At 28.2% G+C, this 26,300-nt stretch overlaps 2 protein-coding genes across 2 annotated transcripts; both read left to right on the top strand.

The window, feature by feature from the left end:
• The first annotated feature begins 11,352 nt into the window (after positions 1–11,352).
• Positions 11,353–17,844, top strand: LOC108332022 (putative phospholipid-transporting ATPase 9). The gene is made up of 11 exons (XM_017567107.2): positions 11,353–12,281; positions 12,852–14,200; positions 14,315–14,425; positions 14,703–14,979; positions 15,167–15,255; positions 15,334–15,442; positions 15,603–15,812; positions 15,893–16,018; positions 16,132–16,230; positions 16,543–16,734; positions 16,848–17,844. The coding sequence occupies exons 1-11, from the start codon at positions 11,889–11,891 to the stop codon at positions 17,475–17,477; spliced, it is 3,585 nt and encodes a 1,194-aa protein (XP_017422596.1). The 5' UTR covers positions 11,353–11,888; the 3' UTR covers positions 17,478–17,844.
• A 3,219-nt stretch (positions 17,845–21,063) lies between these two features.
• On the top strand, positions 21,064–21,605 carry LOC108330179 (probable calcium-binding protein CML15). Its single transcript, XM_017564685.2, has one exon. It carries the CDS (start codon positions 21,064–21,066, stop codon positions 21,544–21,546), a length of 483 nt encoding a protein of 160 aa, XP_017420174.2. The 3' UTR covers positions 21,547–21,605.
• The last annotated feature ends 4,695 nt before the right edge of the window (positions 21,606–26,300 follow it).

Raw genomic sequence — 26,300 nt, 5'->3', positions numbered from 1 at the left:
ATTGACATTTGAACATATAAACAATATAAACAACTCGTACATTAACCTGATTAACATATAAAAAAATTTAATACAATTTGATTAAAAATAATTATATTCATTCATTCATTTTCTTGAAGACTAAAAAGTATTAAAGTTTGTAACAGATAAATTCTAATATTACTTCCAAATTTATGGATTAAAAACATATTTCATCTTTCATTTTAATAATTCTATTTTAGCATATTTGATATTAAAATATTAATTCATTTCCATACTTTAATTATTTAGGAATCACGATTAAAGATAATTTAAATACATATTTTTTTTTCAATTTTTTGAAATATTTTTCAAAAACAAAAACGTGAGTAGAGTCTTGGACTCCAAAAGGAATAATACATAGGATACAATTGACTCTGAAAAACTATCTCAACAAAATTTAGATCTCCAGCAATACTATTTGTTGAAGACAAATAAATTCAAAACCTTAAACATCAAAAACTTTGTTGCAAGGGTTAAAAGTAGAAGCCAATACCTATTGATCCAAAAAGAGACATTTTAATGACAAAGTCATTAAACGGCAAAGTGGATAATCTTATACGTGATAATTGGCTTTAAAACTATAATCTTTTTTAATTCTGTTTTTCAAAACTTTATTAGGTTTAATTCTACCTTTAAAATGTTATGGGCACGTTATGTGTCATCCATTATTTTAACATTTTCTTATCATACAAGACATCAATGCAACGCCAAAGTGTAAAATAGTGACATTTTTTCTTTAGACGATGTAAAGTTTAATGCAAAGGCATCCCATTTTGCCACAACTATACGAATCATGCAAATGCACTTTAATACTTTTATCAATATTTTCTCACTACCAAACAAATAGCAACAATTGTTATTAAGCATCTTATTATTTTTTTAAGAAGTAAAGTGTTTTTTTTTAAGTTATGAACATACTATACTTTCTTTGTTACGCTATATTATTTTTTTCACTTTTTTAATAAATATTTTTAATACATTTAATAAGGAAATAGTACCACTATTGTTTTGTGACGTAATTTTTAAAGTAATTATCAAGGCAATCTATACAAATTGTACCACATGACTAACTGATCCCTTATCAGTCGAACGATCAACGTTCTCATATGAGTATTAGGTAAGTGAAGGTCAACATTCTCATATATGTACTTACTTTCTACAAACGAAACAATCGATCCAAAGAGTAAGTCACTTTGGTCAAACAACTATTAGGTGATCACATTACAAATTGAACACAAAAACACATTTATCAGTTTTTGGACCATGATTAGGTTAATCCTAATTAAAAACCTATTTCGAATCCTATAAATATAGAAGTAAAGTAAGAAGATAGGTGATTGTATTTATTATAAATTTAAGACTTTATTCCAATTAACATATAACCGACTTGAGTGTCAGAGTGTCTTTGACATGTACTTACAGTTTGAGGTTGAAATATTAAATATTAAAAAAAAACTTTGTAACAAACACCAAATGCAACTTTAGGAGACTTATAGAAAAAAAATTTTGACGGTAAATCTTCCACCCACCTTTGAAACAGAAATTAATATAAGTTAAGAACTTGTTACAAATTCCGGTGCTTTTTTTAAGGGCAGATTTGCAAATTCTCTCACGAGTTATAATTTCTAGACAAACCTATAACTTCTAGACGAGCCTGTGTCGACAATCCTAAGATATTATTGATGTTTGGTGGAATAATAAATAATCACACATTAATTTCATATGAGGGAATATATAAGAAAAATATATATTATTTTTTATCATCTATATTATCATTGGACTTTTTTCGTAGTAGTGTTATCTACTAAATAGAATAATTAGTCTAATGAACAAGTGAAAAAAAATAGTGCGAGTATCCGAGAAAAAGAAGAAGAGAAAAAAATACCTAAACATATAGTGAATCGACATATTTAATATAAATTGGTTAAATTAATAGAGTTATCAAAACGGGCCGGTTCGGTCCACTATGGATTGGTCACTTAGTGAACCAACCACAGGTTAGTTCAAATCGGTCCGACCTACCACGGGTTAGTGGATTAAACGGATTGGTTCACTGACTCACTTAATTATAAGTTTTTTTAAATAAAAAATTATATATATTTTTTAATTCAAATCTAAATAAATTTCACTCTAAAACGATGTTAAACTCCAAAGACCATTCAAAATAATAAAAAAAATTATATAATCCAAAAACAAGCACAAAAGGCGAACAAATAAGTTTTGAATATTGATAATTTTTTCTCTTGAAACATTTTTTTTATCTCCATCTACATTATAATAAAAAAGGCTAACAAAAAATTAATTTTTTTTCAAATCCAACCTGACTCAAATCCGTGGTGGACTGGATTGACTTGCGGGATACAACCCATTTTGACAGGACTAATTAATGGCATCTGAAAAGTATAAAAACATGAAGTAAAGAATCGAATTGATAACAAGAGTAAAATATTATTCTAAAAATTTGTTAATTTAGATAATTTTTTTGAAGAGTTTTGCTCAATCACATAAAATAATATTCAACTTAAATGGGATTATTGCCATAAAGATATATGTTAAACCATTCATCTATCCTTTATCACTAGGATTAAATTTAGTCTATTTCTTTATCTTTTCGTACATGGTCCAACTTCACAACCCTTTGCGGGTTGGTTAGAAGTCAGTCTTGTTTGGTAAGACTCTATTGAACAAAGCAAAGAAAAGAGAGTGCTCGACCGGAACAACGGCCAACAACAACCGTAATTACATAAATAACTGCTCCTCCCTTTCTCCAGCTTTAAGGCGAACCGTATCGCAACAGGAAAGAAAAGAAAGACGACCTCCTCACCTTCTCGTAGATGGTGTCAATGAGAGCAACAAGAGTCTCATGACTTGTATTCTTAAAACAAGTAAAAATATTTTTTAATTTCATTATAAATCTAAGACAAAAGCTACAGTATCACCATCATCTGTTTGACCCATTAAAGCAATATTTGATTTTTTTGGTAACAACACAAATTCTTATGTTAATTATTAGAATAAATTATTTTACCATTGTTTTTGTTTAAGAAACGACAAATAAGGATTAATGAGTTGAATTTCAACTGTTTGTCCAAATAAATTGAGTGAGTTGATTAAATTTCGCCATGTTTTTCTTGCAGGCAGTTGGTATTGTTCAATTTTTGCAATTATTTCATACATGTATGTATTAAGATATGATTGAAGTCTTTTCTCCTTTTGTAAGTCATGAGTTAAAAAAGGCCTTTTTATATTTTCTTTACACTTATCAATGTCCTTGAGTCAAACAATAAAATTGTTTTTTTATTCCTTTGGAACTAAAAATCATTAAAACTAATCGAGATACATTCCTGAATATTTAATGTAGAAATAGTAACCCTGATAAAAATTATAAGTTTGGTGTGAAGATGAGAACTCACAAGTATAAGGAAATTTTTTAAGTTTGGTGTGGTTAAATGAATATCACAATGTAGAAAGAGTCAAAAATATTGGTTGCTTGAAGGTTAAAGAAATTCCATTTGAGAAAAAAATAAGTTTTATATTTTAGATTCCAAGTTTATGAATAGGAATCTAATGACTTGAAAGAATAAAGGATTCATTGAGATTTCATGATTGATTGTTTTCTTATTTTAAGGTATCTTTATTAACATAGAAGTGTTGAGATGGTGTTGAATGGTCGTAACACTAACATGTCAAAATGATATATTTAATCATGTTTCTCATGAAGGTTTCAATGCATTCCTTATTTTGCATAATAAATAAACACTTTGAGTGATCAAGAGGACTTTTTAGAGATTGCTAAGGGTGTTGTGAAGTTCTCTCCCTCCTCCTTAAGTCTTCTCCTTTATCTATGGAGGTTTTTCCCCTTTTGGATTTGGAAAGGAAGATGGACTATGAATGAGATATGTGGATGTGAATACGAGGCGCAAATGGAGCGTGGAGCAACTACTTAGTACCTTGGAAAAAGGATTTTGTCGTCTCTTTGGTTCTAATTTCCTCTCTATCTCTTCTATCTATATAACCATAAGTTATCCATCATGGAGAGCTAACCCTATTTGTTGATATTAGATGTAATAAATTGATTTATTGTGTATTTGTAATGTTAATACTTATATTTTTCCATTTCAATGTTAGTATTTGATTTTCATGTTTAATGTTTGCTTTGGTTTTGCCACTCATGCATGATTTATGGTTTTTGAGGTGTTGAAAAATGTCTTTTGAACCTAAAACTAAAATTGAGTACCTAATGGAGCTTTTATCTAGGGATAGAACATGATTCATTAGTAATCTTAAGACTTTTGAATTTAATGCATGATTGCTTATTGATGATTCAAAGAATTAGAACTTGATGAATTACCACAAGCTCAAAGTCACTAGGAATATGGTTTCAGTATTTTTATGAAATGATTTTAACTTAAATATTGAATTGAGATGTTTGTGAATATATGTGAATGAAATATACTCTTGACAATTATATATACTTTATGTTAAATTTCTATTACACACCAACTGTTTGATATAAAATACAGAAATAATTTCTTTGTATTTTTGTGAGTTTTGTTGTCTATTTAAGTTGAAAATTGCAAGAATTTTCATACCACAAGCCCCTACGAAGATAATTATATTTATTACTCGCTACATAGAACTAGTACACTTGTGATTTTCTTCTAACACTTGCTTACTCACCCACCCTCCTGGTCACAACACCTTCATTCTAATTCTTAACCTCCATCATGTCATTACCCCTACCACTTAGCATAACCAAATTAGGTTTTCGAATTTCCCCAATTTAAAAACATATTTGTTGGTTTTGATCGTTTCTCTTTTTTAACTTTGGCTCCACAAAAAGTGATGTCAATGACTATGAACTTCGATCTTTCACAATAGAGAGATGCATCAATGACCCCATTAGGACTACTTGGCTTAAAGAAATGTTTCCACCTCTGAGCAAGATTGTGAATCCCTTTACGACAAACAAATATTGTAGCACTTATTCACTCCATAGTATCAATTTATGAATTTCTTTGCAGTGTTGTTTTTTAGTGAGATCACACACTTGGCTAAATGTGGCAACGTTGTTTGCTACGTCAAAAGAAATCCAACATCCTTATATTCATACATTTAGTAAATTTGGGAAACAAAAATGATCAAACTTTAAAATTAAAGTGAATTCAAAAACTCCGTTATATTTTATAGATAAAAAATATAGTTAACCTTTAAAAAATTAATTTAACTCAAAAAGAAATAAATTTTTTTATAATTATTTTAATATTTTTCCACAACATTTATTATCTCTTTTAACATTTTTTTTCTTTTCATACTTAATGGTAGATTTTTGTAACGATTATAAAATATATATTTTTTCATTTTTTTTCTTACCCTGGTAATTTTTTTAAAGAAAACAGTAACAATAACAAAATCTGACTAAATTAACTAAAAATGACAATAAAATAAACACAACGCGTTATGAATTTTGAAAATTTTTGGCATCTCTTTAAATTTCTTCCACTTGTTTAACTTTGGATTTCCTCCTAAAATAGATTGCTCGGAGGAGTTTGGAAACTTGCCAACGGAACGGCAAAGCAAAATATTACTTCTTGAAGTTGATTTCAAATTCAACTTAGTACTATTTTGGCATTCGTGTGATATTTTGTTACAATATAATAATTATTAAATATTTGATAAAAACAAAAATATTTGTTTAGTAAATGACTTTCGTTGTTAATTAATTTAAAATCATTTAATATATTTTTTAAAATGGTTATAATAAAAATTAATAAATTTGTATTGGTTCATAAAGTATTTTTTATAAAGTAATTTGCAGTTTTTATAAAGTATAAAGAGGAAGGAGATGGGCCTTTGACGATCCTCCACATAAAAGAACAACTAATCAGTTTAATAGGTTTTTTTCCTCTTTTTAATATCTTTTTATTATTTTTAATATTTTTATTTTAATTATTTAGTATACTATTTTCGAGTCAGTTTTATAATATGGTATTAAAATGTGAAATTATTTATTTATATTAGTTTTCTTCCGTTAATAAATTATGTCTAATTAATTATATATTATTATAATATAATTTACCTATAATTATTATAATATCATTATTATTGATTTCATGATTTCTTAAAATGAAATTAAATTGATAATATTCAGTAGTAAAATAAATTGAAAAACTTATTACAGAAATAACATAAAAAACTATTAAACCTAAATATATAATTTTAAAGGAACACACTGCGTATACGTTATCTATGTCATGAATAAATTATTATTTAATTCGTTGAACTAGTACGGTGAGCATAATTAGTCTCTAATTTAATGAACTTCGAAAATAAATGGGTGGAAATTTTGTAGGAAAAAGTCCTTTAGTTCAATAATAATAAAAATTTGAACTTAGTTTAAACTAATTTAAGAATAATATCAAATGTCAAATAGTTTAATTTAATATAGTATATGTTGTTTTGGATTAAATCGATATCTTATAGTATCTCTTTTTGTAAAAAAACATATACTAAATCATAAAATCAATACTTGAAATTTACAAATTTTACGTATTAAAATATACTGATACAAATAAAATATAAATTTTAAGGTATAAAATAAGACTTCTTTCAGTCACAAATATTTAAAAAATATATATATTTTCTCTCTTAAATTTATATATTCAGGTCAATAACTAAATGAGTGATTAATGAAAATGTTAATCTCATAAAACATAAAAATTTTATGTTGAAGTAAAAGTTACAAAATGTTATAATATAATAATTTTTTTTAAAATAGATTAAAACATTTTAAAATAACTCTTGCTAAGAAAATGTTTTTAAATGTCATTTTACTTTTTCTTTAATTTAAGAGTCCGCCTTGATTGAATAAAAAGGTAAATGATTAATAAATATATAACAAATTGTTAAAAGTATTGGATGCTATCATAAATTATTTATTTATATATTACAAGTCAAAATAACTTAGATATAAAAAAGTAGAAATGCATTTCATGTAACACCCTAGAAGGATAATTGTTGTATAAACATATCAGAAAATTTGTACAACTCATACATTTTTCAACACATTTAAATATATATATATATATATATATATATATATATATATATATATATATATATATATAAAAGAAATTTGAAAATAAAATTTTTATGGTTTTCTAAATGATTTTTTTCATCTATCTTTACATGTGTTTATGTAAAAAGTACATCCATATAGTAGGTTATTAAACAAACAACAAATATAAAACATATAAAAATAAGCTATTACAATTAAATTCCTAAGAAATTATATAAAATAAATAACTTTATTAACAATTTATAAATAATTCAAAATTTTAATTAAATACGAATATAGAAAAAAAATCATATAAACTACATATAACTATACATAAAAAATATATTCAATCTGTTAATTCATATTTTTTAAAAAATTTATATTAAGTAGGTATCATCGCCAGAAACTAAAAAATCTAAACTCAGTAATTAAATGTATAAACATATACAAAAATAATGAATTAAGTTATTACAATTCAAGTTTACACATATCACAGTAAATAATCTTTTTTCAACTTTTCATCACAAGATATCTTAAATCATCAACTAAGCAAGGTACGTGTGTTATAACATAGACGTCAATAATTATTACATAAATAAAATAATGGTTAACATATAATCTCATATGTGTAATCCTAGTTTCATACATATTCCATCAATGTCAACAAAAGTTATCATACAATATAACTCACTTAAACAAAGTTACAATTAAATCAAATATAAAAAAAATATTCGTTTTGTATTTATAAAAACATACATAGTTAATCAATTAAAGAGACTATAAGAGAAGATTTTTTAGCTTAAGCAAAAATGAGTTCGTTTGAGAAAAAATATGACAGATCAAGAAGTTGAGTTGTAGTGTTATTTTCACTTAAATGAAAATCCCTTTGTTTGGACGAAAATATGGTTGAGAGTAAAGTGAATTTCAACTTTATTTTTGCTTGAATGATAAATCTTTCGCCTGAACTAAAATCTTTCGTTTGAATGAAAATCTTTTACTTGAGCAAAACAATTTTGCTTAAGCAAAAATATCAAAAAACCAAACTCATATAATAGAACAAATCATTTTTCATATATCTTTTTTAAAAAATTATAATAATACAACTTATAAACAATTCAAAATGATCAATTTAAACCATGATGTGTTCAAACATCTACACTCATTTTTACTCAACTTGATCCTTCAAACTCAAAACATATAACTTATCTTCACATCAAACTTATACACTAACATAAGTAAAGTTATATATAGAACAATTAACTCTATAACTCAAACCATATTAAAAACTTAGTTTAAGAGAACTATATAACTTAATATGAATAATCTAGTCATTATATAAACTTCTCGAGAATAATATTCAATCTAGAATATTTTGAAACAATCATTCATTAAACAAAACACTCAAATGCAAACATTAAAATAATTCTTAATCAAAACACAATCTCTACATAGAAATCAAAGTCTAGTGATCAAGTCATCTATCTTACAATTCTATCAACATCATAAACAACTTGCAATGTCTATCTTCAAAGAAAATTTTCTAGATCCAAACATAAAAGCTATTTAAAGCCTAGAAACTTTGAGCAAAATATCTAAACATAACAAAATATAGAAACCAAAGTCATTTTCACATCCAAGTCATTTATCTTACACTTCCATCAAAATTAAAAATAATTTTTCTTACCTGCAATGCTTATCTTCAAAACAAATTTTCCAAATCCAAGTAGTAAAGTTTATTAAAGGGTTTAATGTTTCAATAGGTCCCCATTTTTGTCCCAAATTTGAAATAGGTCCCTGTTATATTTGAAGTCTTAATTAGATCCTTATTTTTGTTAATTTGATGCAAATAAATCCTTTCCCTCAATTTCAGAAAACGGCGTTAAGGAGTGCGTGACGTGACGTGTGTGAATTCAATTTTTTAAGGTTTAATGTCTCCAATAGGTCCTTATTTTCATCCCAAATTTGAAATAGGTTCCTATTTTCGTCCCAAATTTTTTAAGGTTTAATTTATAACAGGGACCTATTTCAAATTTGGGACGAAAACAGGGACTTATTGAGACATTAAACCTTTATTAAAGTCTACAAACCTAGAAAAAGATATCCAAACATAACAAAAGTTTAGTATATGATAAAATAATTTAAGATAATAACTTTTCTTACTTGATCTAAAATAATATTGATTACAAAATAATAAAGAAAATAAAAAGAAGAAAAAAAATGTATAAACTAAATACAAACTTATTTCATTTAAAAATCTTATTAAATAAAAATGTTTCATGTTCTCTTGACAAGTACGGAGGATATTTTAAAAAGAGAGATTAAAGAGGTGAAATTAAAGAAAAGAGAAAATAATAATTTTTTTCTTTATGGTAGAGAGAGATGGACGAAAAAATTTAAATTTATTCATGTTAATTTAATACACAAAATTAAAGAGAATTAATAGATTACTTTCAAATTGCTTTTAATACTCTATTAATTAGAAGTTAAAATGCATTCAAAACTATAAAAATTAAATAAAAAATTAAACTTATCTAAATATGTGTATTTTTAAAGTAGATGATTTTTTCATATCAAAAAATAAACTTTAATCCTAACCCAATTGACAAAATATAATTGATGTTAGATTTTTAACACACCTATCTTACAAACTAATATTTATGATATTATGCTAAGAAATAGTTTCTAAATTTAACTTACTTTTACAATACTAACATCAAAGATGAGGTTTGTAACCAAAAGAATATATTATTAACAATTTTAAGAGAAAATTAATATAAGTTTGAAATATTTGTACTTAATTAAATTTGGTTTGTCAAACTAAATTAAATGAAAATTGCATTTCTCAATATTTTAGTTAATGTTCATTTAAGTTTACATTTTTAATATCTCTTATTGGATAAGAAATGATCCTACTTCTGTGTACCACTTTCATGGATGTTTTTCCTTCTAGGCAAGGGAATTTCTAGAAGCCTTGTTACATTTCGAATCAAAGGAATGTTTGGTGTTCTAACAACTTTGTGGTTAGCATTTAATTTGGTTTAGAAACTTTTGATACGGCGTTCCAGTTGTTATCGGTTCTGTAATGAATGTCAGCAAATATATTTCATATTTTAGACCATTTTTTAAGGTTTTGACAAATAAAAAAATAATTAATTATCGTTCAACGTCAAATGACTAAAAATAAATAAATGCACATTTAAAAAATTGATTTTAAATTAATTTTTTTTAATTAAAGTTTAAATATTTTATAAATTGATTATTTTCATTTGAAATTTTATTAAAGAATTGTTCTATTCAATATTTATAATATTTTTTATTTTTATCTAAATATTTTCTCAATGAATTTTATCATAAGATGACGTAATATAGTAGTTGTTAGTAATATTCAAATTTATAGGATGTAAAAATTTAATTAAATTACTTTTTTTTAACTTAAAAATTTTGTTTGGATGAAAAAAATAGTCAAATAAATATTTAAAGTAAGTGTTACATATTTAAAGTTATCTAATAATTAATAAACATACATGTTATGGTTTGATGATATTTTATTCATAATATATTTTTATTTATTAAAAGAAAATAAATAATTTGTATGATAAACTTTGAGTATGATGATATTATGCAATTAGTTTATAAATATTAAAGAAAATAGAAATTGTGATTTATGTTTGGCATCAAATAACCTTCTCTCTAAATTAGTTAGAAAGTGAGGGAAAGGTTCTTGGTCATTTTATTGGTATTTTAAATAGAAATAAACTGGTTATTTATAATATTTAAAATAATGATTAAATATCTTATCAAAAAAGTAAAATAAATAGTTTAATTTTTTGAGTTGTATGGAATTTTAATGAATCTAAAAAATTCATATAGAATTATTTAATTTCCCCTCTGTTATCCATTTAGCAAACGAAGAGAAGTTTATTTAATTTCACTTTTCTTATTTTTATCATCAAATTAAACATATTTTTAGTTCTATTTTTTAATTTATTTATATTTCTTCTTCTTCTATTTCTTTCCTTCCTATTTTCAAACAAAAATACAAAAGAAAATTACTGGATAAAACAAAAAAAACCATAGGAAAAATACTAAGCAGTACATTTATTCTAAACTATAAAAAAAATTATCTCATTAAAATAGCTATAAATAGATTCACATTTACCTTTTTTGAATAATTTAGTGAAATAAATATAATTCTTTCTTTGTAGTTCGCAAGACTCTCTGTATATTTATTGAAGTTGTTGAGTGTTTGAACTCATTAGCAGGGAAGACCAATAGCAGCATGTGCACGTTTTAAGTTTTTTCTTCCTTCTTAGCTACAAGTCAAACTGGGGCTATCACTCTCCATTCAGCTACTAACCCAACAAACACAAACAGCATTTTCCATGCTGTTTCAGTTACAGTTTCAGAACAAAGTTCTTCTTTTCAATTTCTGAAACCGAACACAGACATGTTCTTTCTGGCCTCATCAAATCATTACACGGATTTGAACTTGTCCTTGTCTGCTCCAATCATTATTGGACAGGTGTATTTTTAGCTCAACATCTCAACATCTCAACATCTTAACATCTTATATCTCTCACCACTTCTTTGTAATAAAAAGCTCCCCTTTTTCCTTGGATTTTATTGATTCAATAATGCCATCTTTCTTCCTTTCTTTATTGGACTGTGTTTGGGTCCTGCCATTGGACAAGTGAATGAAACTAGTTGATCTTTGCAAATCTGGTCTTTTTTGGAGGATTCTCAAGGTTGTAATGTACTGTAATTTGTAGTACAAGTTGTAAGCTTTTGGAGAGGCAAAGTTGTTGCAATTATGAGTGGTAATGGAAGGAAGAGGCGCCATTTCAGCAGAATCCATGCATTCTCTTGTGGGAAGGCTTCATTCAAAGGGGAGCATTCACTTATAGGGGGTCCTGGATTCTCAAGGATAGTGTACTGCAACGAGGCAGAACGGGGTGAGGAGAGTTTTGTGAGTTATGGTGACAATTATGTGAGTACTACTAAGTATACAGTGGCTACTTTTCTACCCAAGTCCTTGTTTGAGCAATTCAGGAGGGTGGCCAATTTTTACTTTCTTGTCTGTGCAATTCTGTCTTTTTTCCCGGTTTCTCCTTACTCGGCTGTCAGCAATGTTATTCCTCTTGTTGTTGTGGTTGCTGCTACAATGGGGAAAGAGGCTGTTGAGGATTGGAGGAGGAAGAAGCAGGTAATGTTCTGATGACTGTGTCTGCTTTTGGTTCAGAATTGTGGTTAAGATGCTGTTCTGTAGTTGTTCTGTTCTCTGTGCAAATTGAACATGGTTGATTTTGCCGACAGATATTATTTATTATTTTAAGAACTGGTTTTGGGATCTGGTGAGGTTTACTGTAGTGAGGGAATTGTGAGGGGCAAAGTGCCTTAATTGCTGAGTACATGCCCATTCCGATGAGAATTATTTTAGGAATATCTACATGTGAGTGGATAAATGCAAAATTTTGGTACTTTTGATACTCTTGTCTGTTCAAACGGGTACATATTCGCGACTCAGATACTGAAGTTCTGGTATAAATGCCTCCGAGGAGCTTCTTATTTACTTAAGTCCTAGTATATTTAGGTCAATATGTGAATTACTATAATTTGAAAGATTATTTCTCATTTTGTGAAAGAGAGAAGATAATGGTAATATTGTGTTGGTTTTTGTGAACTTTTACTTTCTGGACAATTCTTTTGATTGCTCTCTTTTCACGCTCCTATTAATAACTGTTAGGCCTGTAATGTAGTCTTGTGATTTCATCAGGATATAGATATGAATAATAGAAAGGTTAAAATGCACCATGGAGATGGTGTTTTTGACTATTCTAAATGGAAGGATTTGAAAGTTGGAGACATAGTAAAGGTTGAAAAGGATGAATTTTTCCCTGCTGATTTAATCTTACTTTCATCAAGCTATGATGATGCAATTTGCTATGTTGAGACCATGAATCTTGATGGAGAAACAAATCTAAAAGTTAAACAAGCACTTGAAGAAACATCAAAGCTGCAAGAAGACTCAAGCTATCAAAATTTCAAGGCTATCATCAAATGCGAAGATCCAAATGCAAATTTGTACTCATTTGTAGGCAATTTGGAGCTTGAAGATCAATTGTATCCTCTAGCACCTCAGCAGCTGCTGCTTAGGGACTCAAAGCTAAGGAACACTGAATTTATCTATGGTGCGGTAATTTTCACAGGCCATGACACAAAGGTTATGCAGAATTCAACAGAACCTCCTTCCAAGAGAAGCACAGTTGAGAAACGGATGGATAAAATCATTTACTTTCTCTTCTTTGTCTTATTTTTAATATCTTTCGTTGGTTCAATTTTCTTCGGGATTGCAACTAGGGAAGACCTTGAAAATGGAGTTATGATGCGATGGTACCTCAGACCAGATAATACCACAATTTACTTTGATCCAAAGAAAGCACCAGTTGCAGCAATGCTGCATTTCTTGACTGCACTCATGTTGTATAGTTACTTGATTCCAATTTCTCTGTACGTTTCCATTGAAATTGTGAAAGTTCTTCAAAGCATTTTCATCAACCAGGATTTGCATATGTATTATGAGGAAACTGACAGGCCAGCTCATGCTCGTACCTCAAATTTGAATGAAGAACTTGGCCAAGTTGACACTATACTTTCAGATAAAACAGGAACTTTGACTTGCAACTCTATGGAATTCGTCAAGTGTTCTATTGCTGGGATTGCCTATGGCCAAGGAGTTACAGAAGTTGAGAGAGCTCTAGCCAAGCAAAAAGGATTACCTATAGGTGAAGAGTTGGCAGAAGATGGCTATGTTCCAAAGACTTCTGAAGTAAAGTCTTCCGTTAAAGGTTGTAACTTCATGGATGAGAGGATCACAAATGGAAATTGGATCAGTGAACCTCATGCCGATGTAATCCACAGGTTCCTGCAGTTGTTGGCTGTATGCCATACTGCAATACCTGAAATTGATGAAGAAAATGGAAGAGTTTCATATGAAGCTGAGTCACCTGATGAGGCAGCTTTTGTGGTTGCAGCCAGAGAACTTGGGTTTGAGTTTTATGAAAGGACACAGACAACTATCTCACTGCGTGAGTTCAATCCCAAATCAGGCAAAACAACTGAAAGGTGAGGTTTTTGTCCTTCTGTGTGTGTGCTTGTTCTCCTATATCTAACCTTTACCTTCAACATTAATCTTGGAGATTAGGTTGTGCATAAAGGAATACAACTTCACTTTTGCAGGTCCTACAAACTTTTGAATATACTAGAGTTTAGTAGCACAAGAAAGCGGATGTCTGTAATTGTAAGAGATGATGAGGGGAAATTGCTACTATTTAGCAAAGGAGCAGACAGGTTTGTGATTTTGTTCATTATTTTTAATTCCTAGTTAGGAGTTCAACCTTGAGTTGGATAAGCTATTTGATGTGGTATTTAAGCCTTGAAGCTTTCCCACCTAATGGACTAGTCATTTTAGGTTAACCACTTTTTCAAACAAAGCATAACCTACTTTTGTTTTGAAGTATGAATACAGATAGGACATGGTTATCTTAAACCAGGTGAGTGACATTTGCATTATGTTTCAGGTGTTCAAAATCTTAAATTTCTTTTTGATTGTGGCTTTTACTGTCAGTGTCATGTTTGAACGTCTTGGAAGGAATGGAAGGGAGTTTGAAGAGAAGACTAAGCAGCACATTGATGAATATGCTGATGCTGGTCTGAGGACCTTGATACTTGCATATCGGGAACTTGGTGAAGAAGAGTACAATACATTCAATAAAGAATTTATGGAGGCCAACAACTTAGTAAGTGCTGATAGAGAGCAAATTGTGGAGGAAGTATCAGAAATGATTGAGAAGGAGTTAATTCTTCTTGGTGCTACTGCGGTCGAAGACAAGCTTCAAAATGGGGTATGTTAAGCAATGGCCAAATTTCTTTTCTTTTAATGCGACACTGAAACTGCTTGAGTATTCAGCAGAGCTAGTGGCTTTCAATTTTTCTACTTAATATGTGTGCTTTAAAACTTGTATGCTGTCATTAAAGCTTGTAATTACTCGTTATGCTATGTTCTTATGAATCCGTTTGTGTAATATATAGGTTCCTGAATGCATCGACAAGCTAGCTCAGGCAGGAATTAAGCTATGGGTTCTGACTGGTGATAAAATGGAGACAGCAATCAATGTTGGGTAAGTTCAAAGTATATCAATAGATTGTTACTTCTCCTTTGTGATACTCACTGATTGAATAACTTTGTGTGACTGCAGGTATGCATGTAGTTTGCTCAGACAAGGAATGAAGCAAATTATAATCAGTTCAGACACTCCAGAAATCAAATCATTGGAGAAAGTGGAGGACAAGTCTGCTGCAGCAGCGGTAAACCCCAACTCTAATTTCTTCATGTTATATGATTGAAAGAAAGCAGAACGTATAACAGTTTTATCCCCTGCACAAGACATTTAATTCAAGGCACATGCATTAGAAAGTCCTTTATGATTAGATGCATGATTTTGATGGAAGATTTATGATTCTTTAGGCAATCAAGGAAAGTGTTATTCTTCAACTAAAGAAAGGAAAGGAATTACTTTCTGAATATGATGAAAACTCTGAGGCATTAGCTCTTATCATTGATGGGAAGTCTCTTACTTATGCACTAGAAGATGATGTGAAGGACCTTTTTCTTGCACTTGCTGTTGGCTGTGCATCTGTCATATGCTGTCGTTCATCTCCCAAGCAGAAAGCACTCGTAAGGGTCAATGCTTGTCTCTTCCTAAGGTGATATGAACTTGTTCAACCTGTTAAGGTCTTACTATTATGATACTACAGGTTACTAGACTGGTGAAGGTTAAAACTTGTAGCACAACTCTAGCAATTGGTGATGGAGCAAATGATGTTGGAATGCTTCAAGAAGCTGACATTGGGATTGGCATAAACGGTGTCGAAGGAATGCAGGTAAATCTGAAATGTCCTACTTACAACAACAACAAAAATTCTTTCGATTTACCTTCCTAAGAACACGACCCTTAATTTTTTTTTCTTCTCCTTCGTTTCTGTAAAATTTGCAGGCAGTTATGTCAAGCGATATTTCCATTGCCCAATTTCGGTTTCTAGAGCGTTTACTACTTGTGCATGGACATTGGTGTTACAGAAGAATCTCATCAATGGTAACAAACTTGTCTTTGACAAAGTATATACGTTAAAGCATAGGCTACTCCATTTAATATATTCACAAAGACTCTGCTCTAATTCCAACAGTTACAAGAAATCTAGTGTTCATATCAGTGCTTCAAGCATATATTCCTTAATTGGAACGAATATTTTGTGAAGCATGTGTTGCATGGTAACATAAGTTCATAAACAGCCCTGTCTGTTGTGTCTTCTAGTCAAATGTTTTGCCATTTTTATTCTGTTACTCTCACCACACATTCCTTCAATTAGTAAAACTGTCTTAACCAACCCTTTTTTTCATTTGGCAGATCTGCTACTTCTTTTACAAGAACATTGCCTTTGGCTTTACCCTCTTCTTCTATGAGATCTACGCCTCGTTCTCAGGGCAAGCTGCATACAATGATTGGTACCTCTCACTATATAACGTATTCTTCACTTCCCTTCCGGTAATTGCCTTAGGAGTATTTGACCAGGATGTTTCTGCTAGATTATGTCTCAAGGTACCAATTTAAATTCGATTGCTGCTCTTTGTGCCATTCTGTTTGATGAAATTTGTTTCCTTTGATGCATACATTCACCCCATAACATCTTTCCTAATGAATTGTACTTTCAGTTCCCATTATTATATCAAGAAGGTGTGCAAAATGTGCTGTTCAGCTGGAAACGGATTCTCGGTTGGGCATTTAATGGAGTATTGAGTGCTACCATAATATTCTTCTTCTGCATCAACGCAATGGAGAATCAAGCATTCCGCAAAGCAGGGGAAGTTGCTGATCTGGAAGTTCTTGGTGCAACCATGTACACTTGTGTGGTGTGGGTGGTGAATTCCCAAATGGCACTATCCATCAGTTACTTCACTTACATTCAGCATTTGTTCATATGGGGTGGCATTATTTTCTGGTACATATTCCTGATAGTGTATGGAACAATGGACCCCACTCTATCAACCACTGCCTATAAGGTGTTGATTGAAGCTTGTGCACCAGCACCATCATACTGGCTCCTCACTTTGCTTGTGCTTGTTGCTTCACTCCTTCCATACTTCGCCTATGCTGCAATCCAAATGAGGTTCTTCCCCATGTTCCATCAGATGATACTGTGGATTCGAAATGATGGGCAAACGACTGACCCAGAATACGTTCATGTTGTCAGACAGAGATCAATAAAACACACAACAGTTGGCTTCACGGCACGTTTTGAAGCATCGCAGAGTTCGGGAGCATCAAAGAGTATTCAAGTTTGAACACAGTTAGCAAGCAAACCAGTGTTCTGTTTCTTTGTTGCATGAAAATGTTCCTGAACATAGATAGGCCTAGTATAGGTAATCAACCAATTACATACTCGGATTGTATATATTTAAGGTAGAGTTAATAAGAAATGTCAAATGATGGTCCTTAATAAGGGAAACCTTTAAAGGTAATAAATATTGTGGCTGAAAAAAAAATGCTCCAATAAAAGATACATAAGATAAAAATAACTTTTAAATAATATATTCTCTCACTATATAATCAAATTATGAGTGTGTAAATCAATCATAGTCGTTTGTGAAGTTTAATATGTTTAAATTTCACTACCTAATGCAATAGAAGATTATTATATAAATGTTGTAAGGATGTCTGATATGTTGTTTTAAGCAAGGAAATATATATTAAATTTGGATGAGCAATGATTGTATTCATCATTTAGTTTGTCTGAAACTTGTATTTTTTAAAGTGCTTTTGAATAAAATATTTGAAATAAATTTGGTTCTATAGTATATAGTGATTTCTTGATATTTTTGCTTAAACGATGAATCTCAATCCTTGTTTTTGACTAGATTTTTTTCAAGTTATTATTTTTTTCCCTTTTCTCTTTTTTGCCTCTTTAATGATTAAATGTGAATATTTAATATAAGTGTAAATATAATATTAATTTGTATATTTAATTTATTTATGATTTTGGTTAAATGAATTATATAATATGAAAATGTTTATGAAAAATGATTAAAATTATATAAATTTAAGATCATAAATTTAGGATGACTATTTCTACAGTTAACAATTCATTTAAAAGGTAATTTAAATTAACATTTTAGATTTCACATTATAAAATACAATTTTAATATTTTAAATTTTTTATTAAAGTTATTTTACTCACAATTATATTTTAAATATTTTTAAATTAATACTTATTATTATTACTCATAATTATATTTTATATAATTTTTAATAGCATTCATATAAGAAGATTACATATTAATAATGATTAATCATAACCACTTAATTCTTATCACAAATACTATTTAATAATTATGAACTTTCAACATGATTTTCTAAATTATATTAAATATAAAAATTATTAATCAAATTTATCTAATATGTAAGGAAATAAAAATAATAAATTGGAATTAGAGTTCAACCTGCCAAATTGGAGAACCGTGACGAGAAATTGGATCCTGGGCAATCTAAACCGGTACAATAAAGAAGTCTAATTGATGAATGTTTCATCCTATACTTCCAAAATCTCATCCTACATTTTCAAAAATTCCACTTTTAACCTTCTGACATCTCATCATTATCCTACACCTATAACTTTATAGAAAATTTTATTTTTAATTTTAATAAATATATTTTTATTTTCTTCTTTTTCTTGTTAAAAAAGACTCTGCACCACCTTAATAATAACTAAATTTAAAATTCAAATATTATTTAATATAATTTTATATTTTAATAATTATTAAAATATGATTTATGTTATAATAATAATTATATTAAAAATATAAAAATAAAATAATTAAAATAAAAATAATAAAAAAAAGTAAAATTATATTAAATAAAATATTTAATATATTCAAATATAATAAATTATATTAAAATATTAAATTAAATTAAATAATTATTAAAATTTAAATAATAAACAAAATTTTAAAACAATTATTTATCAAATAACAAATAAAATTATATTAAATAAAATATTTAAATATACTAAATTATATTAAAATATTAAATTAAATTAAATAATTATTAAAATTTATATATAAATTAAAAACCATTCTTTAATAGATATGGATATCCGATTCATAACTTATCGGATATCTGTATCCGATTAACAAATTTTTCAAAATTTTGTTTTTTTTTAAATTTTAATAATTATTCAATTTAATTTAATATTTTAATATAATTTAATATATTTAAATATATTAAATATAATTTTGAGTATTATTTTTATTTTTATTTTAGTTATTATTTTTCAATTTTCTTAATAAAACTATTTTAAAAATATAAATTATATTTTATTAATTATTAAAATATAAAAATATAATAAGTAATATTATAATTTTTATTTAAGTTTAATATTTATTAAATTTTAAATAAAAAGTAAAAGTATTAACATATTTTATAGATTTTAATATATAAATAAGTTTTTTTAAATTTTCATTTTTATTTAAAATTTAATAATTGTTTGATTTATTTTAATATTTTATTATAATTTAATATATTTGAATATATTAAATCAAATTTATTATTATTTATTATTATTTTATTTTTATGTTTTTAATATAACTATTATTATAATATAAATTATATTTTAATAATTATTAAAATACAAAATTATTTTAAATAATATTTAAATTTTAAATTAAATTAAATTATTATTAAGGTAGTGAAGATTGTTTTTAATAAAAAAAAATGGAAAAATATTTATTAAAGTTAAAAATAAAATTTTGAAAAAATTAGATATGTAGATGCTAAAAGTGGAATTTTTGAAGATGAAGGATGAAATCTTGGAGGTGTAGGATGAAACACTCCTAATTGATATGTATTTTGCTAATGTTTCATCGAGGGATTTCTTTTCTATTTAGGTTTATCGGAGTAAAATAAAAAATTGATGGTTGAAGGGAGATCCGAAGATGAATTCAAAACCACGAAATTAGGAACAAGCCACCAAAAGCGCCTTCGCCACCGCCATTTGTGCTCAACCATCTGACCGGTGCTTTCTTAAATAAAAATAAAATAATATTTAACTATAAAATAAGTTGGATATATTATTTATGTGTACATATATTCAAATTTAATTTTGTAAAATGAAATCATGATACATAAATATGTTAAAATAATAGAGGAGATAAAAGTCTAGTTTGTAAAATCAATGCATGGTATTTAACCAATATGATTAGTTTTTAAGCATTGTGCATATTAGGACATGTCTCCTTTCAAAGCATGTGTTTCTTTATGTACTCCTTCAAAACGAAAAAACGAGAAAAATAAGTTACATTTAAAAACAAGTTTTGTTTACATTTGGTATTAAAAAAAATTACTTTAACAAAATTATGATTAGTTTTAAAATATGAGAAAAACAATGATAAAAATAACATCGATGCCAATAAATGGTGTTAATTAATAATTTTACTAGACGTGCATATGAATGATGACATAGAAATGAAACTTCTTAAGTAATACAATATACAATAGTTTTGTTATAACTAAAACCAACTACGTGTTTTTTATTCCTAGATTGTCTCCATAAGAAATTAAAATGAAATGAACGTTATCACTTAACGGATCAAAACCATTGACACTTCATCGCATCATACTAAAATAAGAACCTTCATCTTTTCTTCCTTATTAACCTCTCCCAATGTTGTGAGGGTGGAACTCATGTGTTTAGTGCATGATTCCCCATCTTGATATTGAATTCATGTCTTTTTATCACCGTCCAAAAGTATTGGATTGCTAACGTCAATCCAAACATTTTGTTTGGTTTTGTTAGCACTTTTGTTTGAAGGACACATTTTACCCATGTATTGCACATCCCTCTTACAATGTTGTTTTGTTGATTATATTGAGAACATGTCAAAACTTAAGGTTAATCAACTTCGCCAATTAAGAGACATTTTTGAAAAATTTGACACAGATTCTGATGGTAGCCTAACCAATTTGGAGCTAGCCGCGCTACTTCGATCATTAGGGCTAAAGCCTTCAAGTGACCAAATCCATGTGTTATTAATGAACTTGGATTCAAATGGAAATGGATTTGTGGAGTTTGATGAGTTGGTGGATGCAATATTACGTAACATAAGTGCAAAGATATTATTGAACCAAGAAATGTTGCTTGGGGTATTCAAATATTTTGATCGTGACGGAAATGGTTTTATAACAGCCGCAGAACTAGCAGGGGCAATGGCCAAAATGGGTCAACCCCTTACCTATAGAGAGCTTAGAGAGATGATCACAGAAGCTGACACAGATGGGGATGGTGTCATTAGCTTCAATGAGTTTGTCACCGTGATGGGTAGATCAGCCTCTGGCTTCTTAGACTTTGCACTGTTGTAACCAAAGGTTCTTCATTGTAAACACGATTTTGCGAATTGGAACATGTTTCTTATCCTTGATGTTGTGCTAAAATGAGGCTTCATACAAAAAGGAAAGGAAAAACTTCCTCATGTAAATGTTTTTCTTCAATTTTTCGTATTTTGAGATTATGTAGCATTTTTTAGTAACTTTCGAAACATGTCATATAATTCACAATTTGAGGAGAGTAATGTTGTGTTTAGTAAGGAATGATCCATTGTAATCAAATATTTATATTTGGCTTTTTTTTCCTTACGATCTGACCATAAGTTATGTTGGAAGAAATTTTATTATTTTAACTAATTTTGAAAAGAATGAAAGCAATATATTGACATATCAAAATTCGGTATTCCTAGATGAAAAGTATACACATGTAGACTTTTTGAAATAATGATTTAAGATTTGTTATAATATTAACATTTTAACAAAACTTTTCTCTCACCCTCCACTTATCTCCTCTCTTTGTCTTCTCCTTTATTATAGCACCTCTTTGTCATCCATTAATAACATCTTTTTTTTTTCTTGCAGTGATTTTGGTTGTCTATTGTTGATGACATATCTTGTCTCAATCTTTTGTCTCCTCTCTATGAACTTTTCTTGGATGTTCATGACTTCTCCAATGTTATTTTTAATGGTTCTAGTTATCTTTATTAATGTAGCAAATATTGGGTTTTGGTGATTTGACATTGTCTTTAGTCACAACATTTCTTGTTTTCTATATATGAAAGAAGCATTTGACATAAATCATAGTTCATCATTATTAAAGTTTGCATGTTGGTTGAGATATTTTATTGGTCAACAACGTTTGTTGTATACCGTTAGTGAATATGTGTTGGTTAGGAGTTTTTGTAGGGAATGGTAAAGTTAGATAAAAAGAAGTGAATGAGATTGAGACACTTGAGATAATGGCTGACATTGCTAAGCAATGTACTCACATGTGATAAAAATGCTAGAAATAAATGGCATAGTTGGAAAGTTGGAGAAGGCATGAGGTTTTATTGAAGGCAACCATACTAGGATTTTATAATATTCATTGTCTACCCTTCTTTAACTAAATGTATTCCTTTATGTCATTTATGAAATTATTTTATTTGTATATTTTATTGAAATTTTGTAAAATTATTCTTTTGAATATGACATGTGAAATTGAGTTGAAAACATAAGAACAATTTCTCATATGAGATATGGAGAAGACAAAAGAAAAATTTAAGGATTAATGATCAATTTTGATCCTTAACAACTTTTGTTCACCCTTTAATTGGGTTTTTAGTTTCCATAAATTCAATAACATAATAATACCATATTGTAATCAAATAAGCATTACAATTGCAATGATAAATTAAAACTTTGGATGTACATATTTGTTAAGACTTGCAAAGTGAATAGTTAGAAATTGATTCATGATTTTGATATAATGTATCATCATGTGCAATAAATAATTATGTTTTTCTTAATGTAGAGCCATAAGACTTATTGTGTGAGGTCAGCTTATGACTTTCTTCTTAAAATGCTCAAATGAGTAGTGAAAAATTTTAATCAATGATTTTTTTTGAATGATTTTGTTGTTATGTTTTGCTTAATTTAAATTCTTGTCATTAAGCCATGATATATGCCAAAATCAGTGTTAAGATAAGTTATATGTTGTCAAATTTGATATGAAAAGGATATTCAACATTTGTAGTTGTTCGTAACAAATAATGACTTAATCTATGTTAAGGAATTGTAAATAAATTTGTTTGTTAACATTGTTGGTTGATATTGAATAGTGATAATTTATTGGTCTTGTTAAAGGTAAGCAATAACATTGAACTATTATTTAGGGCTATCCAAATAACTTTGTTGTATGTGTTTATAGATAAAAATAATTTCTGTGGATAATTTATTTTTGCATAAATAAGTGATAGTTAGAGGAATTAAAATAATTTTAATTTGTAATACTTTTTAGTTTTTATTTTTTAGTTATCAATAAATATTCATAAAATAGTGTTCTAAAAAAAGTTTAATACTCCTTCAAATAGAAAATTATCAAATTATAGCATAAATTTGTCATAATTTCAAGCTTTATCATTGAAAATATTTCGCGTATCAATAAGAAATAATCTTAATGTAAACAAAATAAAAGAATGAACATATTCATACTTTATTCAAGAGTTTGTTACATGATTAAAAATTAAAAAATAAAAGCAAAAATTACTTTTTATTTGTCTTTGCCTTCATCTTCAAGACTTTGCTCCTCCTTAACTTATGTTCCGTGTTTTTCTTTCTAAAATTTAAACATCATTTTTCCTAAGATAAGCTTGATCTAACTCTTCATCATCTAAAAAAGAAATATAGAAGTGTTCGGTCAAGATGGCAAGAAAGGCTTACCCAAATGACATACTCATAATGATCTACTTCTTAGCTTCCCATAAAGCTTAATTGTGCTTGAGAATAAAAGAGTGAAGAAGGGAACTGGAGGCATCAACAATTGTCTTAAGATGTAATAATTCTTTGCCTACAAAAATACATGTGGGCAACCTTCTTGATAGAACATCCTTGTCATCATTTGTAGCTCGAAGACATCTTCGTAATCCTTCCAGTCTTCAAATTGATCACTTGTTGAAAGGTTTAGTGGATTAATCTCATAAAAAGCATGGAGCAAAAAAAGATTTTATTTTTCTTATCCATGGAACAATAAGGTTTAGTGAGTGGTTCAATGTTACAATCTCATTAAGGTTGAGGGGTGTAGTAAAGGATAAGAATAGTCTTTTGAAACTGCCATATTTTAACCCTTTCTAGAATATAAAGGCAAAGGTAGCATAATGAGATTTGAATCTGGTGCAAATGCAACTTTTCTTGGTAGATAAACACTAGAAAATTTGGATTTCTATCACTAGTACTAAAACAGCGTATAACGTCACGCGTTTAACGTTCAACCACTGAATATCCAACGTTAAAAATGATCGGTGACATTTTTGTAAATAAATACAATTATTAAACGTCGTTTAGAATTGTAATTCGACATAAAAGGACATAAAACATCGAATGCCCCAGCGTTAGACGTCAAAAGGTTAGTGAATTCAATAAAAATTTGAGAGGGAGATTGAAAATTCATTCACTTTATCTTAGCGCGCGACACCCTCTTTTCTTCTCAAACTTTTCTCGAACGAAGTTTGACGACCATCACATGCAATCTTTCTTTCATTTGATACAAATGCATTTTATGTATGATTTTCGTTTGTTTTGACCGATTATTTTTGTGCTTTTGTTCTTCATAGGCGCATTCTGCTTTCTTTGTCATCAATGACGACACTTTATTCCGACGAACCCACCTTTTGAAGGTTAGTTTTCGTTTTCGTTTTGAAGAACTTATTTGTTGAACTTGTTTGTTGTTGTTTGGTTGAACTTGTTTGTTGTTGTTGTTTGATTGAATTTGTTTGTTGTTGGTTATTGTTGTTTGTTGTTGATACTACGTTCATAGTTCTTGCTTTATAAAATACTAAAAACTGAAATTTGTTGTTTTTTTGCTTTTCAGGTTTCGTAGAGCTGTAAAAAAAGATCACAATTAATTAAAAAAAAACAAAAAAATTGATTAACATTATATATTAACAAAATTCGACGTTAATTTAATGTCGAATTTTTTAAATTCGACGTCAATTTAACGTCTCCTGATATGACGTCATTCACGAATTCGCCATTAGAAGCCCAAAATATTCGACGTTGTACGCGATTTTTGTACAAGTGTATCAACATTAATATCAAAGGTGTGTATCAAAGAATAAGGTTCATCTTCATAGGGAATAATGATCACTTTTAAATCCTTAGTGAGCTAGGTATACAAGAGAGCCAGAGGTGTTAAAGAAAAAAAAAATCTAACAACCTATATTTTGATGAAGTGTTATTAAAAAACAAACTATAACATGAATATACTTTGTCGTAAGATGAAATGTTTTTATTCACAATAAATCATGTAAGACACAAGTGATTTGTCTAATACACGATACACACATTACAGTCTCTTTTAAGTTTGATAAGCATTGTTGTGCTCATATAAGGTACACACAATTTTAAGCTAACATTGCATTTCATGAAAATATCTTTATGTTTATTTTATGTTGTAGAGAATGTTTATTTACTTTGTTTGCCAAAATGGTTTGTGAAAACTTATGTCATAATAATTATCTCTTGGTAAATGAGTTAAAGTTGTTGGGCTTCAAACAACTCCTTAACACACACCTTGTTAATTTTGGAAAAGATTATCTACCTTGTACGATTTAGCACTTTACACAATTTCAAGTAAAGACACTCTGACTAAGGTATGATAAGTTCTATTGACAATCGAGATGCTGCTTCAAGAGAAAAATAACATTTAGTGCATGCATGAAGCACATTATATTGCATCATTTACATTTAAGATGCTCAAACTCGCAAGGAAGAATGCCTTATGAGTTAAAGTTGTTCAATGACCAGAAAAAGATTTGTAACATATCTTTTTTTCAACACTTATATCAAGTCATCCTTTAAGAAGAAGAGTAATAGGTTCGATTTACAAAAAGTGGTTAAATAATGCTAAAATATTTATGTTCTAAAACAATACTTAGTGAATTACCCAAGAGTATCTATGTTCCAAAACAATACTTAGATTTATAACAAAAAGTGATTAAATGTTTAAAAAATACTTGACATGTTGGTTGGAGTGACTGTGTTCTGAAACAATACTCAGACATATGAGCCAAGAGCAACTACAAAATGAAAAA

This window comes from Vigna angularis, chromosome 4 (assembly GCF_016808095.1).
Source record: "Vigna angularis cultivar LongXiaoDou No.4 chromosome 4, ASM1680809v1, whole genome shotgun sequence".
NCBI lineage: Eukaryota > Viridiplantae > Streptophyta > Magnoliopsida > Fabales > Fabaceae > Vigna > Vigna angularis.
The sequence above is the reverse complement of the archived record's forward strand: the minus strand, read 5'-3'. Positions and strand labels throughout refer to the sequence as shown.

What these genes read in the sequence shown, in the direction of transcription:
- LOC108332022 (XM_017567107.2), top strand. Translation starts at nt 11,889, where the DNA reads ATGAGTGGTAATGGAAGGAAGAGGCGCCATTTCAGCAGAATCCATGCA. An exon ending in ATTGGAGGAGGAAGAAGCAG is followed by an intron (nt 12,282 to 12,851) that starts GTAATGTTCTGA and finishes TGATTTCATCAG; the next exon opens with GATATAGATATGAATAATAG. An exon ending in TTTAGCAAAGGAGCAGACAG is followed by an intron (nt 14,426 to 14,702) that starts GTTTGTGATTTT and finishes TTTTACTGTCAG; the next exon opens with TGTCATGTTTGAACGTCTTG.
- LOC108330179 (XM_017564685.2), top strand. Translation starts at nt 21,064, where the DNA reads ATGTCAAAACTTAAGGTTAATCAACTTCGCCAATTAAGAGACATTTTT.